Genomic DNA, 23,338 nt, shown 5'->3' on the forward strand with positions numbered 1-23,338 from the left:
TTAGGTGTCAGTAAACATTTTTAAAACTACAGTCCCAGGTTCCTCCTGGCTGCTGCTGCCCAGTACATCACCCATGTCGTTGAGATTGGCCTCTGCTCTGTAGGGAAGGGCCTGTTTGACTGAGCTGGGAACTCCGCTTCTATTCCAAGCAATTCAACTGCAACATCTGGCCTAATCCAGCGCTGCTGTCCCGGCTGTAAACAGTCTGCTGTGGAATGGATTCCTCCTTAATCCCATGCCCGCTCTCGCAGCCAGAGGCTGTCCTGCCGCTCCTCTCCCCGTGATGCTCTATTGCATCGACTGAAGCTGGGCCAGGTTCAGGGCTGAGCGCTGCCTGCGAGGGGTTACAGTGACCCCATTGCTCTCCCCCTCCCGCACTCTTGTCTGGGTGCTGCCCAATCCTCAGCCTTTACAAAACCACCAGAAGACAGAGGACTGTGGGCTCCACAGCAGTGCTAAGAGACCTGAACATTGAGTACTTCTGAATACTGTGCCAGAACCTGAGGGATTTAGCCCTAAATATAAATTTTCCTCTCAGACCACTTGTACAGCAAAGATGAAATATAATCTCCTTTCCCAAAGGAACACTTCACAATCAGAGACCAACACCTCCTTACCCTTTATACCACAAGCTTCTACTTGTGGGGTGGGTTTTTTGCTCCATGTCCATTAGGAGTGAAAATGAGGGAAACGGGATCCTGGGGGAATATAATTTTTAGCCTGCTCACCAAGTATTTGTCATGTCATAGCAGCAGAAATACAAGATAATGCTGCCTGGCCTCTTCTGACTCCATTCTTGTAAGCTTATTCAGCCTATGGGAGTTTGACATGAAACAGGTATGTTTAGAAAGACTTTTATTTAGGCAAGCGTGTATACAGCTTGATAGATTTGTCAAGTTACGTGATGACAAAGGCACAAGAGATAAAAAACAGCTTTTGTTTGCAGTCACATTATATGAAAAAAGTTTCTCAGCCTTAGCACAAGCAGGATTTTGTACATGTTTGTCCTTACTTCTTCTTTCTTGAGTAAGAGGCATCAGCATCCTGCAGTGAGAGTACATTAAATCAGTATTTTCCCCCCCTTATTTAAGTCCTTTGCCCACAGTGTTATTTTGCTTGAGCCAGCTTGTGACAGTGGCAGCTACAGCGTGGAAGTAGGAAGTTTTAAGGTACCACCCTTATTCTTGCATTTCCTGCTACTGCAGTACTTTGACATGGGGTTTTTTGTACTAAGTTCAACAAAAACACGGTTAAGAAAAATCCCACGTCCTGCAGGAACAGAGCACTGCACTGCACTTCTCTGCAGGGGCGTAAACACGCGTGAAGAGCCCTGACAGACAGCAGTGTTGTGTAACGTACTTCTGGGAGGTGCTCCGGCTATGTGCCTGATACAAAAACTAGACCCAACCAGGGGAAGTATTTTCAACGGTCTTAAATTATTTAACACAACTTGGAATTACACTAGTGACTTCCAGCTCAGCTCTGTGCTAAGGGCGAGATCTGAACTTGCAGCCTGTGCGATGAAGACCAGAGCAAGCCCTTTGGCACCACGCGATGGACTGACTTCACCGTTGCGTGATGTGGCCAGGCTGCAGTAATTCTAGACTAGAAGGCACGCAGCGATGCAGTCTGGCCTGGCAGCAGCTGCTGGGGAAGCGAGGAGGGGAAAAAGAAACGGATCCAAAATGCAATCCCAGCATTCCCATGGCTAAAGAGTCTGTCAGCAGAGTTAAAAAAAGCAAGCAGAGGAGCGAGGAATAAACTTACCACCCCGCTCTTAAAGTTCTGTATCCTCCTCTTGCCCATCCTGTTCATCAGCCACCAAGCCCAGGTGGGCGCGTACTGCCAGAGGTAGCAAACGGCCAGGTAGGGATGGTCGCTGATCCAAGCCTCCTTCAGGTCGTTGGCTGTGCTCACCAGGGTGAGCCGGACGCAGCGGTCCGTTGGCATCTTGTGGGACTGATCGCCGCTGTTCTCTATGGACTGGAGGGCAGAGCGAGCGAGGAGGGATTAGAATGGGGTCTCTGGGAGCGACAGAGGGAGAGAAAGGGCCAGGCTCTGTGCAATGGACATACTCCTCCCAGTTTCTCCACTGCGTGCAAGTGGAATAACCGGCCCGTACAGCAGAGACCAGGGCCGGGGCACCCGTCCCTTGCCAGCCTCTAGTTTTTTTTACCACCTTCCTTAAGCAGGTGTGCTGAAATAAAGCCTGGACTGATGGGTCAAATGTTAAACAAAATGGCTGGCCAAACTCCCTCCTGCTTCAGCATGGCTTCTGCTTTATCATGGAACAGATCTGTCAGAACCGGTTACCCCTTCTGCAGCCAACAGCTCTGAGAAACAGGAACTTCCCTGTTTCCAGCTGCCCACCCCATTAGATGCTACAAGTTACTCAGTAACCAAGTTAGTAGATGAGGCCACATTCCCCATTAACTTAAATATCCCTGCCAGCTCTACTCTGGGGGCACTCATCTCAAACAAGAGAAAAGCAACAGGCTGCTTTGGTGGCAGGGATGTCTTGCTTGAAATCTTGTCCACATGTATCACTTAGCGAACATCAGCCACAGCCCTGTGAATTTATATACATTTCACTCCAGCAGCAACAGACTCCTCTGTCAATCTGTTCTTCTACTTCCCAGAGCAAAAGCAATTCTGGTCTAGATTTGGTCTTCCTCCGAGGTCTTTTGCCATGCTGAAATCTGAGGAATTTGTTTTGCAAGCCTTCCAGATTGCTCAAAAAGTACAGCTTTTCTTTCATGGAAGTACAAAGTTTTGCAAGCCAAAAGTCCTTTCAGAACCTAATTCAACAATGGGAGATTTCCATCCCCCCCCCCCTCCCCCGGTGGGTTTGTCCTGAGCTTTAAATTGATTGAATTTAGGACAGACTACATTTTGATGTATCATAGTCACGATTTTTGCCAGCTACTTTGTTAGACAGCCTTTATTAAAAGCAATTGTGCAGTTGGAGGGTTTTGCTTTTTCTCCTTGAACAATCACTAATGAAAAGCATGCGTGGCTCGCATCAGCTGACTCTGGTGGCTTTGCCAACAACAGCGTCAACCGAACAGGGGACATCATGACTAGGACAAACAAAAAGCTACCTGTGCAGAGAGGACACGTGCAGAACTGTGTCCAGAAAATCCCAGCCTTTTCCCCAAAACTGCAGCAGGGTGGCTGTATGGTAAATTTTACTAGATTTGGAGAAGAGAGAAGGCATAACAATTCTCAAACTTTATTTTCATTTGATAAGGACTTGATACCCCAAAGAATTGCAAGACTATATATAGTTCTGCACCAACCAAAGCATTTCTTGGTAAGATGATGAGGTTAGTGTTTGCTAGGAGGAGAAAAAGAAAATCACGAAAGGATCACTGGGCCTGCAGCAAAAGTTGGATGTATCACAACAGAATTGAGTCCTTACCTTTGCAAGATTCTCCGTGAAGACATTCTGTATAATCTTAGACTGTACAGGCCCTGGGCATATGTTGATAATACTTATCTCAGGGTAGTCAGTCAGCTCAGTCCGAAGAGAATTAAAAAATCCCTAGAAGAAAGGACTAGAATGTAATCTTCCTTTGCCATGTTTCCATGTGTAGCAAGATTTAACTGACTACACATTTTCATACTAATCCTACGCTGTAAAGATAACGGTATTCCTACTATGTTCTTTGACTTTTCACATTCAATGACTAATTTAAAATTTTGTCTGCAATTATAGACATTGATATGTAAATCACTGAGGAATCTATCCTTGACTTCTCAAATACACAATAATGGCTCTGAACTACAGCCAGATTTGCTGTCCCTGTACTGAGGACGAGCCTCACTGTTTGGTAGTGGAAGTGCCACCAATCATAAGAACTACAATATCCTGGAAATTATCTTTTGCAGGTAAATTGCTCCTTGTGGTGAGATTGAAGATTTTAAATTGTTTCTATTGAGTAAGCAGCACTGGTTTTATATAAGAGAAGGAGGAAGACTTTCCAGCATATTAAGTCAAAGGTGCACCCTGATATTTTAGGGGGTAATTCTGCATCACTGGATTCACTGCAGAGTTTGAAATGTGCATCCGCATAGACATAAATATTATTTCAGCTCAGAAATATACTACCAGTGTAATTCAGTGAAACTATAATTACAAAAGCTGCAAGTATTTCTTTCCTTTAAGCTAACAGGAAAGAAGTTTTCTTAATCTCTGTAGCAATTCACATTTAGACAGCACCTATTCTGGGGAACAAGACCAATTCAGGAAGGTGCTTCCTACCAAAGTCGCTGGTCAAGCACTGCAGAGCTATGATTTAGCAAACACCACATCATGTCTTGTCTTTGACCTGGTTAATAACAGTTCCCTGTACTTGTTCTAACATATAATTTCGTGTCACAACAGAGATGGAGAGCGAGCACAGGCTGATAAACTTCTCCCACCGAGCTTGGGAAGAGGGCTGGCTGACCCAGAGCTCTTCACGAAATTGCAACACAGGGCTAAAATGGGTCAGATCTGCTCCTGCGATGACACAGAAGTAGCCAGCTGGGACAATCCACCAGAGCTGGGCAATGAGCTGCACACCAGTGCACACCTATGACCAAGAACATGGGCTCTGATTTCCCAATTGCTGGTGACTAAATCCAGCTTACAGATTGCATACACATTTTGCAGTTAGGTTCTGTAAAAACACTGACCATGTATTTAAAGTTATAAGTACCTGCAGGCCCCGTATCTAGTATCAGATCTTCACAACATGTTATCAAAGCCTGAAGATGTGTAACTTCTAGAGGACTAAGTTCTAACATTAAAGACACTTAGATGCCCAGAAGTCTGCTTCTGGACACACTGGAAAGCATCTCAGATCTGCCAACCACCCAGTTGTTGTGATTAAAAACCCAGGCCCTCCTGCCCTGAGGAGCCTCCTCCAGCCCTGGTGCACACCTTCCAATGTGGCCCTGATTCAGCTGTGCTTTATCCACCACTCCAGGCTAATGCCACAGCCCTGACCCACACTTGCCACAGCCCCTTCTTTCCCTGAGGGGTCCTGAGACCATTTATCTCAGAAAAGCCCCTTAACCCCAGTCACGCAGTCCTGTTGCAGAAGTTGTGCTGTCAGTCCAGCTGAGGAAAACGTAACAAGTAAAAAGACCCCAAAGGGGAGAAGGAGCCAGCGTGTGTCATGAGCATGAAGGGAAGATGTGGAACTGCTCCTTGTAGCCTATTCACCACAGGCTCTCCCAGAAACACAGCCTGAAAGTAGCCAGCACAGCTATCTTCCCTCCTTGGGCAATCCCGAGTTATTCCAGCAATGGTGAAGTGCGTGAGCAGGGCTAAGTGAGAGCCCTCCCGACCCACACTCCCTTATCAGCCCCTGGTGATTCAGGACGGGGAGGAACAGAACTGACTCCCACTTTTCCTGAAGGAGACAAACTCAAGGTGTATTTCCAGGAGTTGAAGAGGTGGAAGGGTGTGTGTCTGTGACAGAACGGAGGCCAGAAACATTGCTCAGTCACTTGCCACAAACCACCTACACCAGCTTAAACGCTGTGAGGCTTCTGGGATCCAAGTTCTACCTAAAAATGCACACCTGCCCACAGTCTTGAGTAGCCACACAAACGCACACGGCCATCGCCAGCTCTGTAGGCAACTTCAGACACCTTCCCTCAGAGGGCACTGGCTCCGGCACACTCCACTCTGATTGCTGCTTCTCTCCAACTATTACAAAGGGAGCCTTGCTGACCTGAGCAAGTTGCAAGACACCAAAAGCTGAGTATTGGCCCAGTGAGCTTAGGTTATCTTTGGAGATCCTGCCTGCACAGTAGCCGAGCACAGGGCTGCTGAGGCTTTTTTCAGAGTGCTGTCTGCATAGCACTATCAAAGTCTCTGCTATTTCATTAAAGGGTTGCACAGGCTGTAAACATTAAATGCATGCAGCCAGACATCAGGGCAGGCTCCTGTTTCTGCTCTGTGGCCATCCTGCTATCCCCCCCCTCCATTTCAAGGGGTTTGTGTGCCCCTTCCTTCCCCTGTGCTGCAGTTCCAAGTTTTTACACCATGGAAGAGGTGTAGTCTTCACTGGGAACACAGAATGGCTAGGACACTTGCTCAGCTGAAATCCTGGCTGATAAGCACTCAGCAGAGCCTCTCGAAGACCAGAATCTCACATACTCTGTCCCCTCTGGAGGCTCTATCTGTAGTATACACAGGTTCCCTAATTCCAGCACTTATCTTCAACATCCAAAAGTAGGTGATATGAAATTCTTCCACTTCCTCCCAAAAGAGAAGCTCAAAATTCCCAAGTAAAAAAGGAAAGTGCTCTCTTTCTTCAAATTCAGGCAGGGGCAGCCCCAGATTTGGGAGCAGTAAAGGAACTCAAGTGCAAGAGGAAGGATCTGAGTGTTTCCACCAAACCCAGAGTGAAGCCAGCTCTAACATACAGACACAGGGTGTGTGGAAGAGGAACTGCTTTAAGCCATCTCTGGGCCTTTCCAGCTTAGTGACCCAACCCTAGAAGATACTGAAGAAGGCAAGGCTGAACTGACTTCTGCTGTGACAGAAACATTCCCCTAAGGACCAGAGACTGAACAAAGAGACTAGTGGTTGCTGCTCAGTGCAGTCCATCTGCTTATTAGACAAGTTCCTGATCAAGGAACATTTTGAAGGCCACCGTTTCCAATCCATTCCACATGCCACCGACTATATGAATTACAACCAGAGGAATGGCACGTGATCTCCATGAGCATCATCACACTGGGAGAGAAACTGCATCAGTCAGATGCAGACTCCCATGGACTTGACTCTTAGAGCACTCCCAGAACTGAAATAAAGGGTAATTTCATCAGTAGAATGTTGTTATGAAGAATTCCAACTGGCATGAATCAAAGTGTGATTGTCTCGAGAAGAAATTTTAATTCTTAGCAAAATTCCTTCCTTCCTCCTCCAACTGCCATTTAAAAGAAATTTTAAAAGAAAACAAATAAAAACAGAACAAAAGGAGGGACTTTTTCAAAAAAGGCATAATTAAGATGGCAGCATTAACTGTGTCAGCTGTGGTAGACTCCAAGGCATGAATTCAAAAAGACAAAAACCATAATAGATTAATTCCTGTCAGAAAGGCTCACATATTTAATAACTGGTGGCCAAAATACAATCTTCATTTCAAGAAGATCTTAGAATACAAGTTGATACATGCTGGGAAAGCACAACAGGAAAAGCATCACTTTATGCTTCGTCTTGTTTTTCCTCTACTCTCTCTCCAGCCATTTTTTCTTGCTCATCATCAGAGATGGGCTACTGGGCTATCTGAAAGGGACTGCCATTCCTACAGACTGCCTTTACCTGAACTGTACTGGTGAAGTTTGGTATTCCAAAAAAGATCTTCTAGTTTTTGGGGGTTTCATGCCCACATCTAGCCATAACTCCAGCCTGATAAGAGACTCTCAGAGTCTTTTTGAAATCTGTATTGCAAATCACATGTTTTAACACCTGCAATTAGTGTTTGCAGAATTACTGTGAAAGAAACAAGAAAGGTTTGGAGTCTGGCCTGGTTGTTGGGCAGAGGGAGAATCTAACAAAGTTATGAGCAGTTCAGTTAGCTTATTTTTAATTAATCCAGAAATTTTAGTAAGCTATCTCTTTAAAGATCAAGAACATGGAAGAAGCTTTACATGAGATTCAGAGGTCTGAGGATTTTTAAAGCAACACCTGAATTCCTTATGTTCTGCAACTAATTAGCCATGCTTAGATCAGCTACACCACACCCAAAAGATAATTCAACCGAAAGAACACTTAATAAAGGAGTATAAAGGGAATTCATGCTTCTACTCATTGCATTCTTCTAATTTAAATTACTAGACTTGAAATAAAAGCTGGTCTCTAATGGGCAATTTCATCACTGCCACTCAAATGAAGAGCAGCAGATCTCTCCCTGTCACTTACCAAAAACTTTTTATTAGCAGAGGCCTGTCACTGTCTTCTAAATCTTCATTCTTTCAAGTGTCTCCTGGCTTTGCAGTGTCAGCCACTTGTTACATTTTTGCTGGTTTTAGTCAAATTGTCAAAACCACATTGATCCCATAGCTTAAGCAGTGATTTACTCTGTTTATGTGCTTAAATCCAACAGGGAGTAAGAAGGTGCCAGCTGTTTAAATCATCACTGAGTACAGCTGAACTTTATTTTACTGAGATCAAAATGTACATTAGCAGGAAGTCAAACAGTGGTGAAAGACAAATATGTCTAAATAAATTTACTAGTTAAACAAATGATTCAATGATACAGGCTTTCTTTTTTCCCAGACACTTTTCTGAGCTCTTACATTTTTCTACACAAGTGAGACTACTTTCAAAAATTTTTTCCAAGCAATATTGAAAGTTAAGTGTTAGGCAGAAGGTAACTTCCCAAGACACTATGAGCTGCCAGTTCTTCACACCACAGCAAGATTCAGAACTGTTGGGAAGATTTGTTCAGGTGTTCCCAGCTAGATCAGGAATTCTCATTTCTGAGTAGTCTGCGTTACCACTCACTGTTCTCACTTTACTGTCCTAAAGATTTTCTGTAGTCTTAAAACTCTCACCAGTGACTTTTCCTCCCTAACTGAATTAAGATGAGAACATTAGGGCTTCTATTTGCAACAGAATAATCCCCTGATTTAGGCATTCCTTCATCTGAAAGCCAGAGGCTAAGGTCTCGGGTTTTTTTACACTGGAATTTAACTACACAGTGTTTAGGATCAACCAAGATGGCACTTGAATTTTAGTCAGGAAAATAAATCTACACTGGGAGCTGAGATATTTTACATTTCAGAGCAAATTAATTTTAAAGGGCTTTCAAAGCCTGGAAAAGCTACATATGCTGTGTGCGATTTCAGGTGAGACTTGTGTTTTCTCCACAGAATAAAGTCCTCTGCTACAGTACTAACTGATGCTGGTCTATTACACAACAAGACTTAATTAACCTCAGAAATTTAACTTACCTGCAGAGCATGCTTGCTGGCACAGTACCCAGAGGCAAGAGGAGCTCCCATGATACCCATCACGCTGCTCACAGTAACAATCTTTCCTTTTTTCCTTTGGATCATGTGATTCAGGACATGTTTTGTTAAAGAGATTGTACCTAGGTAGTTGAGTTCCATTATGGCACTGTAGACATCCAGGTTTGTATCCACAAACAGAGAGCGTTGGGAACGTCCACCATTGTTGACCAAAACATCAATCTCAGGAAAGATACAATGATAAATTATCATAACACATTTCCTTCAATATTTGTGCTTCCTCAGGCAATCGTTAAGTGACTATTCTCTTCCCTCTAGTGTCATCTCTGCCATACACAAGATGTATCAGTTGCTGAAGAAGCTTCAGCAGTTGCTCTCCCCCACAAGAATTCCCCTTCGATTTGAGGGCTGGCTAATTTTGAGCTGAGTCAACAAGACAGGAATACAGTGTTTGATGCCAAACAAGGTTAACTCCTAGTACAGGAACGCTGGCAGCTGGAAAGTTGTTTTCCACACAACATTTTTTAACCCTACAGCACTGTAGCAAAAAACATTTAATGCTCAGGTCCTGAAAGGTGACCTCTGAAATACATTCTGTGCAAAACCAGAAAACAATTAAAGAACAGAAGAAACAAATCTGGTAACAATAGTTTCACTATGAAACCAAAATATCAGTGGACCTAGCTTGAAGCTTTGCATGTTGTACTTTTAACATTAGGTACATCTGACTGCTATTTTCTTAACTTCATATTCTGGACTAACAATCTAGAAAACTATGCACAAAACAAGGAAAACAATTGTGCCTGGTGTCCAGTTTTGTCCCACGTGGCTCTGAACCCGAACTACATGGATTACTGAAACTACAAAATAAAGGTTCTGACTTTCATACACAATTTTAAGCCCTAAATATACAGTTAAGAATTGTTCCAGTTGGTCCAGAAGTTCAGTAACATCAAGCAAGTGAATTTTTAGTTCTTGGCAATGACCAGTGATTCTTTGTTCATTGCTACATCTCTGTAAAGCCTGCTGAAACCCAGAAGCAAGCAACAGAAGCGATGAAAATTCAGGTACTTTTTGGCAAATTAATATTGAAACTTAAGAAAGGTGTAGACACCGGTGAATTTATCACAGAGTAAGATAAAAGTGAAATACAAACATAAATGCAGGGATAGGAGATGGAGCAGAAAAAGAAGTTTAGCTCCAGAAGCACACCTTACCTTGCCAAAATGCTTAAGAACACTGTTGGTTGCAGCTTCATGAGAGCTTCTATCAGTCAAGTCAAGACGCAGAACAAGGATATCTTTTTCACCCAAGTTGCTAATCTCTAAAAACAACCATAAGGTGAATGGGAACCAGTAAGATTCCTGACATAACAATTGTTGATATCTGCTTTTAAACACCACATTTTCGCTAAAAAGACACCAAGAAACCATAACATTAAGTTGGAAATAAAATGCTTGCTTTGATTTCATTTTGAACTCCACATGGAATCCATTTTTAATCTGTTCCTACCAGGTCTTTCCTTTCTCATCATTATGTTTTTGCTTGTGAAAAGCTTGCCTTTATTAAACAGTCTGGTGTAGCACAACACAGACAAATCAATTCTCCAAATAAATTGCAATAGTTGGGAGTAACATGCAACAGGATTATCTGATACTGAAATTTTTCACTGAGCCCCTCGGAAGCACAGCGTATTGGCAGCCTTGACACTTTGCTTGTATGTTAACTGGTCAAGCATGTTTATTTCTGACAATAGGACTAGTACAATTTAGACCCAAAACACAATATATACATACATGAGTAGCTATAAGGCAAAGTCTAGAGAAGCCAGATTATTGGAGGAAGTAGAAGGAGAAGGTTTTTGTTTAACTGACAGCTTTTCATATATCCATCTCCTGAAATAAAAGTCAGCTGTCACCAAGTTCAAGCCTTCATGTTGAGCGTTGCTTCTACTGTCTCTTCAGAACAACTGACCTTTTCCACAAAAAGTATTTCTTGAGCAGTAATTTGTTACCCTGGGGTTTTGGGGCAGATGACTCACAAAAAGAAAATCTTCAATGTTAATCTTTTCAGATTTTTTTAACTGCATATAACATGATTTTTTTACTTTATATTAGTTTGATAGTGCTATTTTTGTTTCTGAATTCACTCCTAGCCACAACTAAGTGGTACCTGCTCCCCTTTAACCAGTTGCCCTCTTTAGAGAGCCTAAGGCTCTGATTTTTCATTACTACTTCTTACATATACACGTAAAGTTGAACTTTGTCTTTACAGTGATGTATAAATAAGGAGGTTACTTAAATCCATAAGTTGCCTCTGTTCAAAGGTCACTAGCATTTAGGTTACTGGTTAAAATAAACCTATCTGCTGGTTTAAAGCTACCAGTATTTCCTTTTATTGCTCCCTCCAACCCCTCCATGTGCATTTTCCCCTCCATTTCTTCCAGACACACAGCAGTAAAATCCATATAGTTTAAACTACCCTCTCAGATACACACCTCTACCTCACACTCCCTCAAGCAGATTTGCACAGTTGAAACTTACTGGGATGTGGAATGTTTCTGCTGTGGATTAACAAGACCACGTGGTCAACCCAGACAAGAAAGCTACACAGGGCAGAAAGAGAAAAGCAGAGGAAGAGACAGACTGCTGATAAGGAAGGAAGTGCTCTTTTATATGATGTAAGAAACTTTTGACTTCAGGAAATATCAAACCAGAAGCCTAGTTCTTGTTTTGGAGCAATCTGTAGTCCAGTCGGATTCCCACCCCCCAAAGCACGCAGACTGTGTATCTCTATCATTCCTACTTCTTTCCTAGGGTGAGGAATCCTTGCTCTAGTCACTCCTCATAGACAGATTTTACAAAACTTTAAACATTTTTGTTACCTTTTTTTCTAAACTTCTTGTACTGTCCACTCATCCCATTGTTCTTCTGGCAGATGACCAGAACCGTGCACTCTGTTGAAGGCATGTACGTGTCCCAATTTATACATTGTCAGAATGATGTTCTCCATTCCTTTTACTAATAATCCTTAATATTCCACTTCCTTTTTTGCCAGCTACCAAACTGATGCTTTTAAAGCAACAACTACAATAACCCAGCAAACCACTTGCTCCCAAGTGGGAGGCCTTAGTTTAGAGTTCATCATTTTACACAAATGTGAACATAGGTTAGTTAACATCCTTTAGTGAAGTGTCTCCAGCTGCAAAGTGAACTGCACGTGGCCACCAGCTTTCGGATGTAACCCATCTGAAACTGAGCGCCCAAAGCTCAGTCCACCCAGAACAAAGGCCACTTTCACACAGCTGTGAAACCGCACTTCTAGTGCACAGTATTTTCTGGAGGTTCTTTAAAGCCTCCTTACATAGAAGCTTTATACCACATGGCCTCTGGTCAGGATCAAACTGCTCCACCACCAAGCAGCAGGTCTTCTGACTGCCATTTTCCTACCAAGCAATCATGGGCAGCCTCTGACCTGTTGATGGTTCATTAAGTTCTAGTTACTTTTTAACTAAAATATGGTTACAATCACCTAAACTAACTTGTTTTTTGGAAGACTGCTACATAAGGAACACTGACTTAGAAAAATATTTTGTTACCACATCAAGTGTACACCTGCTTCTCCCAGGATCTCCTACAGGATTTGAGAACAACTCTGTCGCAATACACGTAAATCCAAGATCACAGTTTCTCCTAACCTGATAAACGCCATTACTCAGCATAGACCCTTCATGTCCCAGCTCTTCAGCATTTCCTCTTCTTTTATTTCTGTCTTGTATAAAGCCCTTTAACAGCACACGAGCTTTTAGCAGAGGCTGAACAACATGACCTCCTGAGGCCCATTCCTACCTCAATTCCTGTATAATTCTATAATTTATAGATTGTCTGTCATTCATTTGGCTTACCTATATTTAAATCATATTTGACTTTTTCAGACCAAGAAACACATCCCTCATCTACTTCTTTTTTTCTTTTTAGGGCTTGAGAGAAAACAGCCTCTAAAATTACAGGTGAAACTCAACTCCTGTTGCGGAGAGCGGTTGGGGGAAATACAGAAGACACTTGCAGGAACCACATAAGTTATACAAGTTGTTTTCCCTCCCTCCTGCAGAGAAGCGTTGAGTTGGCATGTGCATGACTCAACAGGTATTACCATAGCTTTTATGGTGCTTTCCTTCTCTCTCCTTCAGCTTTTAAGCAGTGCAGAATGCATAAACATGCATCACAGGGTGGTGTCTCTGAATTTTGAACAAAATAAATGTGCTTGCTTCTGACATTAATATGAAAATTATCTAGTTAAATTGCTGCTGTGTATAGCATCTACAGTTGGGATGTTAAAGCCTGTTAGCTCCAGTTATGCCATATAATTCAGCCAAATTCAAGTTGGATGTTATATGTTGTAGCTCAATCTGAATTCATCCCACACTACTCAAGCCTTACAGAATACTCTTGAACTCAATTGCAAAAAGAAAACATGCAGGTGGAAACAGGGACAAGCTGCCCAGGAAGCACGTGGACCCACTGCCCAAGCATGCAGGGAAGGAATCGGGAAGATAACGCTCAGACAAGAGTTGAAACTGGTGAGGAATGTGAAAGGCAACAAGGGCTTCATAGGTACAGCACCAACAAAAGGAAGACCAAAGACAGAGTGAGCTCACTGCTGAAGAGGATGGCGAGGAAGTGACGAAGGGCACAGAAAACTGAGGTACTCATTGCCTTCTTTGCCTTAGTCTTCACTGTCAAGATCTCCTCTCAGGTCTCCCACACTCCCGTGGCTAGACTCTGGGGGAAAGAAATACTACCAGCGTCAGAGGATGACCGAGTTAGGGACAAACTGCACATATAAGCAGGGCAATATATACATCCAAGATTTACAAAAGCTGACCAACAACAGTCATCGTTGGAAGGTACTTGGTAAGTGGAGTAGCTCCCCACTGACTGGAGAAAATCAAATGTCACACACAGCCTAACCTCAGTCCTTGGGAAAATAATGTGGCAATTCTTCCTGAAAGCAACTTTCAAGTACATGAAGGACAACAAGGTGACTGGGAAAAGCCAGCATAGATTTAGCATGGACATATATTGTCTGACCAACTCAATTGCTTTTTGTGATGAGATGACTGGCTCTGGGGACCAAGAGAGAGCAGTCCAGGTTGTTTACCTCGACTGTGTAGCTTTCTGTGCTGTCTTCCATAGCATTGTTGAAGCTATAGTGGGGAAATATGAGGGGTCTAGATGAGTGGATGACAGTGCAAGTGAAAAACAGGCTGGATCACTGGGCCCAAAGAATAGCAACCAACCATTCCAAGTCTAACTGGTGGCTAGTTATAAGTGGTATCCCTCCACGATTAATGTATTTTAATGTCTTCATTAATGACTCAGATGATGGGACAAGACACAGGTTTTCAGCAAATTTTCAATTAACATCAAGTTCAAAGGAACAGTTGCTATGCTGGAGGGGAGGACTGCCATTCAGAGGCATCTTAACAAGCTGTAAGAAAGAACAGTCTGACAAACCACATTAAGCTCAACAAAGTCAAAGGCAAAATTTCACACCTGGAAGGACAGAATAATACCACACAGTACTGCCAGCCAACGTTCAAACGGCCAGGTATCAGCTGTCCCAACAGGACCTCAGGTCCTGATAGAAAGACAACAGCAAGTGGAATGTAAGTCAGCAATCACAAATTCTAGTGGGCTGCACTAGCAAGAGCAGACTGACTTTTAAGCACCTGCACTTAAAAACTGCATCTAAAGTACTGCGTCCAGTTTTGGACCCATCTAGTTCAAGACAAGTACTGATAAACTGGAGACTGTAGCATAGGGCCATTAATACAGTTAGGAAGTCTAGCACACGTGATAATCAGGGAAAGGGGTGGCAAGCTGGGTTTATATAGCCTTAAGAAAAGAAGGATAAGAGGGCAAGGTGGCCCAATTACTCTCTTCCACTACTTGAAGGCTGGCTATAAAAAATACAGAATAACTATATTCCTAAAGAGTTTCCAACATTCCTAGTAATCTGACCTATAGTTAAAATAAAATTCAGCACTGTATATTTGCAAAATACATGGCTACGTAAGACTTTAAAGCTAGCATATACCACAGCTAAGACATTCACAGGGTTACTTCAGGTTGGCAGAGGCAGAAATTATCTTACATAAATCTATACTCTTGGTTCACACCAACTGATATTATTCTTCTGAATATTCCTTAGCACATCGCACTCTCGTACAAGTGCTGCCTGAAAATGGATATCCAGGATTATGGCTCCTGCCAGCCTATCTAGTGTTACCAGTTTTGCAATGACAGCAAACAGCCACACATGCCAATGTAGTTGCATACTTTCACTGACTGCTAAACATTGCATCATATAGCACTGAAGTGTTGCCATGATTACCACTTGTCCACACTGTCATCTGCTGTCCCTTGCTTCCTTTTGAAGATAACTATTTAAGTGACTGCTTTTCTGAAGCATCAGAAAATAGAAATAAGGAGTTGTGCATTTTTTAAGCTCCTTGATACGTTTTCATAGTAGCCCACTGCAACTTTTAGATTTCTAGAAATGTTTAGGTGCTAACCCAAGACAAACATTTCATTATTCACCAGCAGTCATTCCAAGTAAACTCTGGACATTGTCAACATTACCAGGAATGAACTGTCAGTGTTGTAATATATGCAGTATAAAATACTGTGTGCTGAGCTACAGAGGATACATAGTCTGAAAAAGACATAATGTTAAGCATGTTCAAAACTTCTATTTATCAACATGAATTAACTGTCTATCCCACTTGCTGTCAAGACAGAAAACAGGAGGGAAAAAGAGAGATAACTCGAATAGTTAAACATTCTGCTTCACACTTGTTCCTCTTGATCTACAGTAGATCCTCTTTCTTGCACTTGCTCAGAACAACTTTTTCTGAATGTTTCTATTCATTCCTTTTCCAAAGAGGAAAGTCAGTTGTCAGTCTGACTGCAACATGCACAAACCTGAAGGAAGAAGACTTCTTAGTAGCATGCAGCTACACGGTTTAGTCCTTAATAGGATGATACCCCTCAGATTGTTTCCTTCCTTCCCCACAGTATTTATCCCTTCTCTTAATCTAGCATTTTACAAGACTACCTGCAATTGATAATGAGATTTATAGGTAACATTGGCTTATGAAGGAACTCATACTGCAAGTCTATACAAAGGCTTCTCACTCATGGAAAAAAATACCAGCTCCAAACGTACAGTGAAAGCTTACTTTCATCATGTATAAAGTTTACTTTCATCATGAAATTTATTCCTGTGATATGTGGGTTAGTATTTCTGTGGCAACTCCATCACAGCAAGAGTGGAACTGCTCACATGAGGTAGCAAGTTGTACTTACGAAGGCATTTCTTTTTCACTCTTTCCAGCTCATCCTCTCTTCTTGCTGAGATGGCAAGCAAGGCTCCTATCTTTGATAGCTGGTAAGCCAATTCTTCTCCAATTCCACTTGAAGCTCCTGTCACCCAGACAACCTTGCCACGCAGTTCATGTTCTAGCAAAAGAATCAAGAAAGTAGTTCACACATTGTCAATGCTAGGATAAGCATTTAAGACACTGCAGGGGTATAACTTGATACCATTTTTACGAAATATGCTCGATTTTTGGGGCTATTACAAAATCCTGACTTCTTCATTTTTTGGTCATGTGCAGTTGTGAAATTGTTCATAGTTGTTTTGTTGTCACTTGAACTTTGTTTCAAGGCTAATCTGAATAAACACTGATTATCTACCTGATGGAAGAAATCTGATTGCATTTCTGCAAGCCATTCCCACATAGCATTTCCACCAACCTCATCAAAAACAGCTTCAGAGGAAAAGGGAGAAGAGAATTCTTGGAAATGCCAGAAAACAGTTACTGTTTTACAAATCCAAACAAAAGCCTAATCAAACCTTTCCCAATAATGTTCTACCTCAAAAATGTTCCTAAGTAATTGTCGACAGAAGAAAATTCTCTGAACAAAGACACCTAATCATAACAAACCAAATGGGTGTTCATCCACTGTTTTGTATCTGATGCAGGTTAATTCCTGCATTGGCTGGAGTACAGTACACAGAGTTCCCAAGGTGTAAGCTCACATGTGAGTTTCCCATGTACTCATAGTTCCTGCCCAGACATGCTTTTTTAACCTGTAGTAAAAAAAAAGCATCTTACTCCTTTTACTCCTCTGCTTATATGCTTGTTCCCCCTTTTTGCAATCATGCCCACTCCATGATGCACCTGGGTACTGGGAAAAGGCTTAGCTTTCCAGACACATATCTGAAATCATCAAATACAACAGATGGATGAAAATCACCCATTTAATTCTAGAACGCAATTTAAGGATGAATGATCACTAATATCAGAGCACTTTCCAGAACTTATCATTGCCTAATACTTGTATGTGTTCTTCAAGATTAGTGTTTGTGAATATTAGTCTTAGGGAAAATCTGACTCAAGTACTCAGAGCACTGTTGACAGGAGCTCTTCCTTCTATTTCTCAAGTTTATACAGAAGAGTATTCCCACAATGTCTAGCCAGCCAAGAAAGATTTCATGGTATAATTCAAATAGCAGAGCCAAATGCAGTTCCTGAAACTAAAGCCAGTTCTATTCTGAAAAAGGCCAGAATAGCATTTTTCAGCTCACTGAAACTCACCCACCCATTTAATTTAGCACTTTTCCAGTGCAGCCAGTGGCTGGGACTGCTTTTACTTCCTGCTTACTTCAGTAATCAGTTCCTGGTTCTCTCTACGCCATGCTGTGTTTCAAATTCTACTTTCAGAGTCTTAATGATATAAATCCCGTGAAGAGATCAGCAACAAAACCTTCTACCTTTCTGACATGAGCAGAGAGCACTTAAGACTATCAGATCTCAACTTGAGTTTGTGGGACTAGCAGAGAATATTGTCTTTTTTTAAGCTGACTCTATTTTAGCCAAAGAAAAATCCCTCCTAAAACCAAACTTTGGTGTTTGGGGTTTTTTGTTTACTTTTAAGAGCAATATCAACAGCAACAACAGTCACTTTCCAAAGGAGAGATGTAGTCTAAGGTTATGAGTTTAGGAGGTGGAAAGAGGTGTTGCTGAAATTGTAGGAATAACACTGTATTAATCATGATACCAAATGGCTGATGTCTGTAAAGCTTATTCACACTCTTCTACAGTTTTATACCAATACATTACCAATTCATTGACTTAAGCACAAGAAACATGTGGGTTCATCTCTCCTATTATGGTTTGGGTTTTTTTGGCAGAAAATCCGTGTAGACAAATACTACATGAACAAAACAACACATGGACATACTTTCAACCCTGCTTACCACACTCATCTCCTCTTGCTACTGAAAACAAATCCGCTTCCTCCTACCACTCAGTTTCCCTGTTCCCAACCTGTCTTGGGCAGCTTCACTGCAGTTATTCAGGATCTTGTTCTGTGGACAGAATAATTAACTGAGATAAGGGAAGTTTTCCAGTGATTCCCCAGTGCTGATAGTTAGAAAGCACTGAGCCACTGGGAGTTAACATAATGGAAAACCTAGCCCAAATGCCATTGTAGAACAAGTATCAAAGCACCAGTTTGCTCTAGAATAAATGTTGTGTTGTCGCTGGAAATAAGTTTAAAAATTAACCATGACAAATTAAAAAATGAAAGCAGATTATACTATTACTAACCATTAACTACTGTGTTAGAAGGCATAACAAATGAGAGGTTGAACACAGTAGTACTGCAAGTAATCCAAGAAGTGCTTTTGTAGCTCTATTTAGGTTTTTTTTTCCAACATTTTATAGCTTCTATAGCACAAGGTTGCCATCTCATTTCATTCACGAAAAAATCTGGGGTGGGGAAGAGCATGAGGTTGCCATGTCATTTCATTCATGAAAAGAATTTGGGGTGGGGAGGTTTAAAGCGCTACAGCCTCCCCACAGCCCTAAGGAATCATACCATTATACTCAGCTTTAAGAGTACTCTTTCAGATATAGCTTTCATATGTAAAAGGATCCTCCTTAGCTTGATAGTATTACGCTGCCTGTGAAAAGCACACTGTTTAGAGTGGCTGCTGTTCAGTTAACGTAACACAACATGTAAGGGAAGTCATCCAGCACCCAGTAACCCTTGTCTCCCGACCACACAAATATTTAGAAGATGGGAAGGAATCCAGCACCTGCCAATGACAAAATCCAGAAATGAATTCTCCCTATAGAATTCATCCACTGAAATGGAACCGGTCTTACCTATATTAAGGCCTTTCTTCATAATTATAGTTTACAGCACAAGAGAAAGAAACATATAAGATTGGTCTGCTTCCTGGTAAGTATTTTTATCTCCAAAAAATGCGACATCCATTACATTGTAGAAGTGATAACACAATATAACGACTGAAAGAGTGACAGCTCTAATAACAGCTTTAAATAAAAATCAAGGGTTTTTTCCATGGGATCCACACGTTACTTACCTAGGCATGCTACATTATGTGCGCAATATGGGGAGGAGGAAGAGAAAAGGAGAACATATTTAAAGAAACATCTTTTATAGTGTTCGTCCCTTCTGTTTTCCTACCTGAACAGTTAGGATCAGCACTGTGGCATCACCATCCCACGTGTATATGGCTGAATAGCAGCAAAATGCCACTTAACTACTTCCGTTTCTGCTAGGTATTTAAGTTAATTACAAGTACTGAGGCTGGGAGATGGGGGCGAGGGCAAAACACAGTTCACCTCTTCGCAGCTCAACGTTGTCAATGTTGACAAAATTCTGCCTGCACATTGAAATAACTACATCAGAAAATGACTACATTGCTCTTTATATGGGAACTTTTAGAGACTAGTTAAACAGTTTCCAGGCTTCCAATAAGACTGAAGGCTACATTCAAGTAACACTATGTCTGCCTGAGAGCTCCTACATCTTGATGTGCATTGCACATAGATCCCTCAGGACAAAGCTTCAATTCTGTTTGTATTACTCAAGATTTATCTTGTTTCTCTGCCCTGAGTCTTTCTGTGACCTTTGCAAAATCCACACACGAAGCTCTTCTTATAGCATGAAGTTTTCTTATATCAAGGGAACTACCTGATAAGAGTTACTATAAAACTTTGGGCTGCATATCCAAAGAGTTACAGGAGATTGCTCACTCAGATTTAAATTTAGTATTTCTTAGAGCTTTATTACTTGTGCATGCTTTTCTATTCTCTTCTCCATTACATGGACTAGCACTTTTGCAGTAAGCTTCTACTGAAAGCAGAAGACAGATGTCTCAACAAGTTTGTCCTACTCTTCCCTCAAGCCCTTTCTAACAGCCATCTTCACCCACACCACCATCCCCTACCAAATCATGGTCTCAAGACCAAACCTTTACTCCATCGTTCCCCCACAGCACACATTCCTGATCCAACTTAATTCAATGCAGTCCTATCTCCCTATCACAACACAACATCCAGTTTCATTTCCCACATGGGACAGCTTATAGTGTCCCTCATCCCATCTTCTATCAGATCAGCTTCTTCCCTCAATGGGTCAGATAAAAGAAGAGGATGTTGCGTGATCACTGACAGCACCAGCTCCCCGCTTTCACCTCAACCACCTGCACCCAGCAGCTCACAGCAGCCCCAAATTGCCGCTAAGCTGAGGGGGAATATTTGGAAATTTGTGGCTTTTCTGATTAAAAGATTCTATTAAGCAAATAAAACCTATGCTTTTTAAAGATCTTTGTCCAGAGTAGGCAGGATTAGAAAGATCAACATGAGCATGAATTGAAAATCCCTGTGTGACAGCATTTAATTGAACTTTTGTACCCACAGGTGTCAAAAGCACACCTTAGAAAAGTGGTGTAAAGCCACAGACAGCAATTGTGTGGTGCTGTCCCCTTATGCCGTTCAGGGTACAATTCTTGGAAGAGGAAACCCGTTTAATCTGAAGATTAATACTCATGCTTACTTCATTGTAAACACTTTCAGCACTACTGTGAAACTGAGATCTGCTTGAAGATGTCAGAACAAACTGAAACAGAAGCTAAACAGACTACAAAGAAACCGATCCTGGCCACATGTGCCAAGCATCCCATTTTCTTACCGACCTTCCTTTGACACTGCCCAGAAACAGTGCAAAACAAACATTTTGGGGCCAAACCAGCCAGCCCTCACCACAGATCTGCTGGAGCTCACCGCTGCTGTGAAGTCGCTTTTAGAGAGCTACTTTATGGGCATGAGGGGCGCCACACGCCTTGCTTGGATAAGGGCAGGAAAATTATGCTTCGGGGGTTATTTTTATGGACCAACCCGTGGGGCAGCTGCCGAGGATCGGTTCCACCGAGCTGAGGCGACTTCATCCCGTCCCTGGGGACCCCTTTCCTCCCCACACGCCGCCCTCCCTTTTCCCCTCACGAAGCGCCCCAAACTCGGCCCCGGCGACGCCGCGCCCCGCCCCGGATCCCCCCCTTCCCCTCCCGTCGGTCGGCGGGTGCTGGCGGGCGGCTTTACCTGGCTTCTTCCCCCGCCACTCGGCCCAGAGCACCGTGAGGTCGCCGTCGGCCCGCAGCCAGCGCAGCAGCTGCACCAGCAGGGCCAGGAGGGCGCCGCCCGCCAGCGCCAGGCAGAGCGCGCAGCCCCACGCCATGGCCGCCCGCCGCCGCCGCCCGTCGCGCGCAGCGCCCCTTTATCAGGGCCGCGACGCGGCGGGAGCCGCCCCCGCTGCCTGAAGCCAGCGCCGGCCCCCTCCCCGCCTCCCGCCGCCCCTTCCACCCCCTTTCCCCGCCGGGCAGGGCCGGGCAGCTCCGCTCCGCTCCGCACCGCTCCCCCACCCCTCCACACCCCACACCCTCCCCGCTGCGGCCTGCGCTCCCCGGCCCTTAGGCGGCCCCGGCGGGAGCCCCCCGCGGCGGTGGGTGACCCGGCCCCGGGGCTGGCGCGGTCAAGGCTGCGGCGATAAGCGCTGGGTTTGTAGGGGAGAGGCCGTGCACGTGACGGGGATGAAGGTCGGTTTCTGGGAGAAGGGCCCTGGTTTATTTTCCTTCCTCGACGTGCCCCCGAGGGGAGAGGAGCGCTGCCCAGCCTGTCACTGCGCTCGAACAACGCTGGCCGCTGCACGTCCTCGGGCACTGGGTCTGCGGCCAGGACGGTTTGGCTTTGGTGTTTACAGACCAAAAACTGGTGTTTAGAGATCAAAACCCAGTGCCTGTCTTCCTGAGGAGAGCCTCACGGCTGTCCCGCGAGGACACCGGCCATTCCCCGCCCCTCTCGAGCTGCCCAGCGGCCCCCAGCCCGGCGGCAGCCACCCCCGGCCCTCGCCCTTGTCACATCCCTCTCGCAGGAGGCAGCGGCTCGTCTGGCGGCGCGGAGGCCTTCCCTGCCCGGGTTCCTGCAGTACTGCAGCCTTCGGCCATGCCCACTGTGCCAGCTGCCAGGCACAAACAGTTTCCCCATAGGCCTGCTCAGGCCAACATTTCAGGTTTAAACCCTGGTCTCTGAAATCGGTGGTGCTGGACACCCACAAGTATTAAAAATCCAGGGACTGCAGCTTTTCCGGACATCCCATCACTCCCATCTACAGCTCTTCACCATAGATTTGCTAGTGCTTACGTGCAGAGACACAAGACTCTTGCTCATATTACCTTGATATTTCAAAGTCTTTCACAGCAGCAGGTACAGATATAAAAGAGGAACCTGTAATAATTCCTGCCTCCTTGCCAGACGCTTGACACAAACACATGCAGAGCTTATGTAGGACACATAGTTGTTCAGAAAGGGACAAACAGCCTGTTCCCAAAATCTCACAGGCTAAGGCCCCTGATCTGTCAGAACACTTGGCACAGGGTGGCCGTGTTCACTGTGCTCAGCTGCCTGGTCTGTCCCAGCTCCACCGATGACTGAAGGATTCATGAACCAACACCTGAGTTGCCACAGATTTTGCATTACAGCTTTCTGAGGCAAAATACAGCCATGATCTACCTTTAAACCTTTAGGTTCTGACTGACTTTTCAGCAAATCAATCAGAACCTAACCCCTATGACAAGGGAAAGGTGACAGAAAAATAAAAATACATCGCCAACATACTTTGTCTCTGAAAATAGCATCACTTCTCAACTGTGTCTAAACCAATCATTAATCAAATGGTGGTTGTGTTTCAGAATAGAAACAGGCCTTTGGTGATTATGAAGGAAGACTGACTGTCACAGGAACTACAGCTGTACACAGTTACATGTCATGGTTACAGATATTCTTTGTATTTCCCTGTTTTTTCCTGGTTTACTGAGTTGAGAACTATTTTGTGTTAGTGCAATGCACAGCATAATGGAACCTTAATGCCACACAAAAGAAACAAAATAAATAGCAAGTAATTCAAAGTATTTTCCCTACTTTTCA

At 43.5% G+C, this 23,338-nt stretch overlaps 1 protein-coding gene across 3 annotated transcripts; it reads right to left on the minus strand.

Moving 5' to 3' along the window:
• Positions 1-838: 838 nt before the first annotated feature.
• On the minus strand, positions 839-21,662 carry DHRS7 (dehydrogenase/reductase 7). 3 transcript variants are annotated; one of them, XM_074868979.1, is made up of 9 exons: positions 21,458-21,599; positions 18,304-18,414; positions 16,347-16,499; positions 13,634-13,757; positions 10,194-10,300; positions 8,959-9,198; positions 3,422-3,544; positions 1,768-1,983; positions 839-1,044 (listed from the first exon to the last, which is right to left on the minus strand). In XM_074868979.1, the coding sequence occupies exons 4-9, from the start codon at positions 13,686-13,688 to the stop codon at positions 1,009-1,011; spliced, it is 777 nt and encodes a 258-aa protein (XP_074725080.1). In that variant the 5' UTR covers positions 13,689-13,757; positions 16,347-16,499; positions 18,304-18,414; positions 21,458-21,599; the 3' UTR covers positions 839-1,008. The 3 variants fall into 3 exon arrangements, with proteins under 3 accessions (XP_074725080.1, XP_074725079.1, XP_074725081.1); XM_074868978.1 differs by lacking the exons at positions 13,634-13,757; positions 18,304-18,414 and having other exon boundaries at positions 21,458-21,662; XM_074868980.1 differs by lacking the exons at positions 16,347-16,499; positions 18,304-18,414; positions 21,458-21,599 and adding an exon at positions 14,532-14,550.
• Positions 21,663-23,338: the final 1,676 nt, after the last annotated feature.

This window comes from Strix uralensis, chromosome 4 (genome assembly GCF_047716275.1).
Source record: "Strix uralensis isolate ZFMK-TIS-50842 chromosome 4, bStrUra1, whole genome shotgun sequence".
In the NCBI taxonomy this organism is placed as follows: Eukaryota; Metazoa; Chordata; class Aves; order Strigiformes; family Strigidae; genus Strix; species Strix uralensis.

Bases quoted from the DNA above. Each gene is read 5' to 3' on its own strand.
- DHRS7 (XM_074868978.1), bottom strand. From the start codon at position 21,593: ATGGCGTGGGGCTGCGCGCTCTGCCTGGCGCTGGCGGGCGGCGCCCTC. The intron at 10,301-16,346 runs GTAAGTACAACT...GGTTGTTTTTAG, and splicing joins AGTGAAAAAGAAATGCCTTC to AGATTAGCAACTTGGGTGAA. The intron at 1,045-1,767 runs GTAAGTTTATTC...CTCTCACTGCAG, and splicing joins AGAACTTTAAGAGCGGGGTG to GATGCTGATGCCTCTTACTC.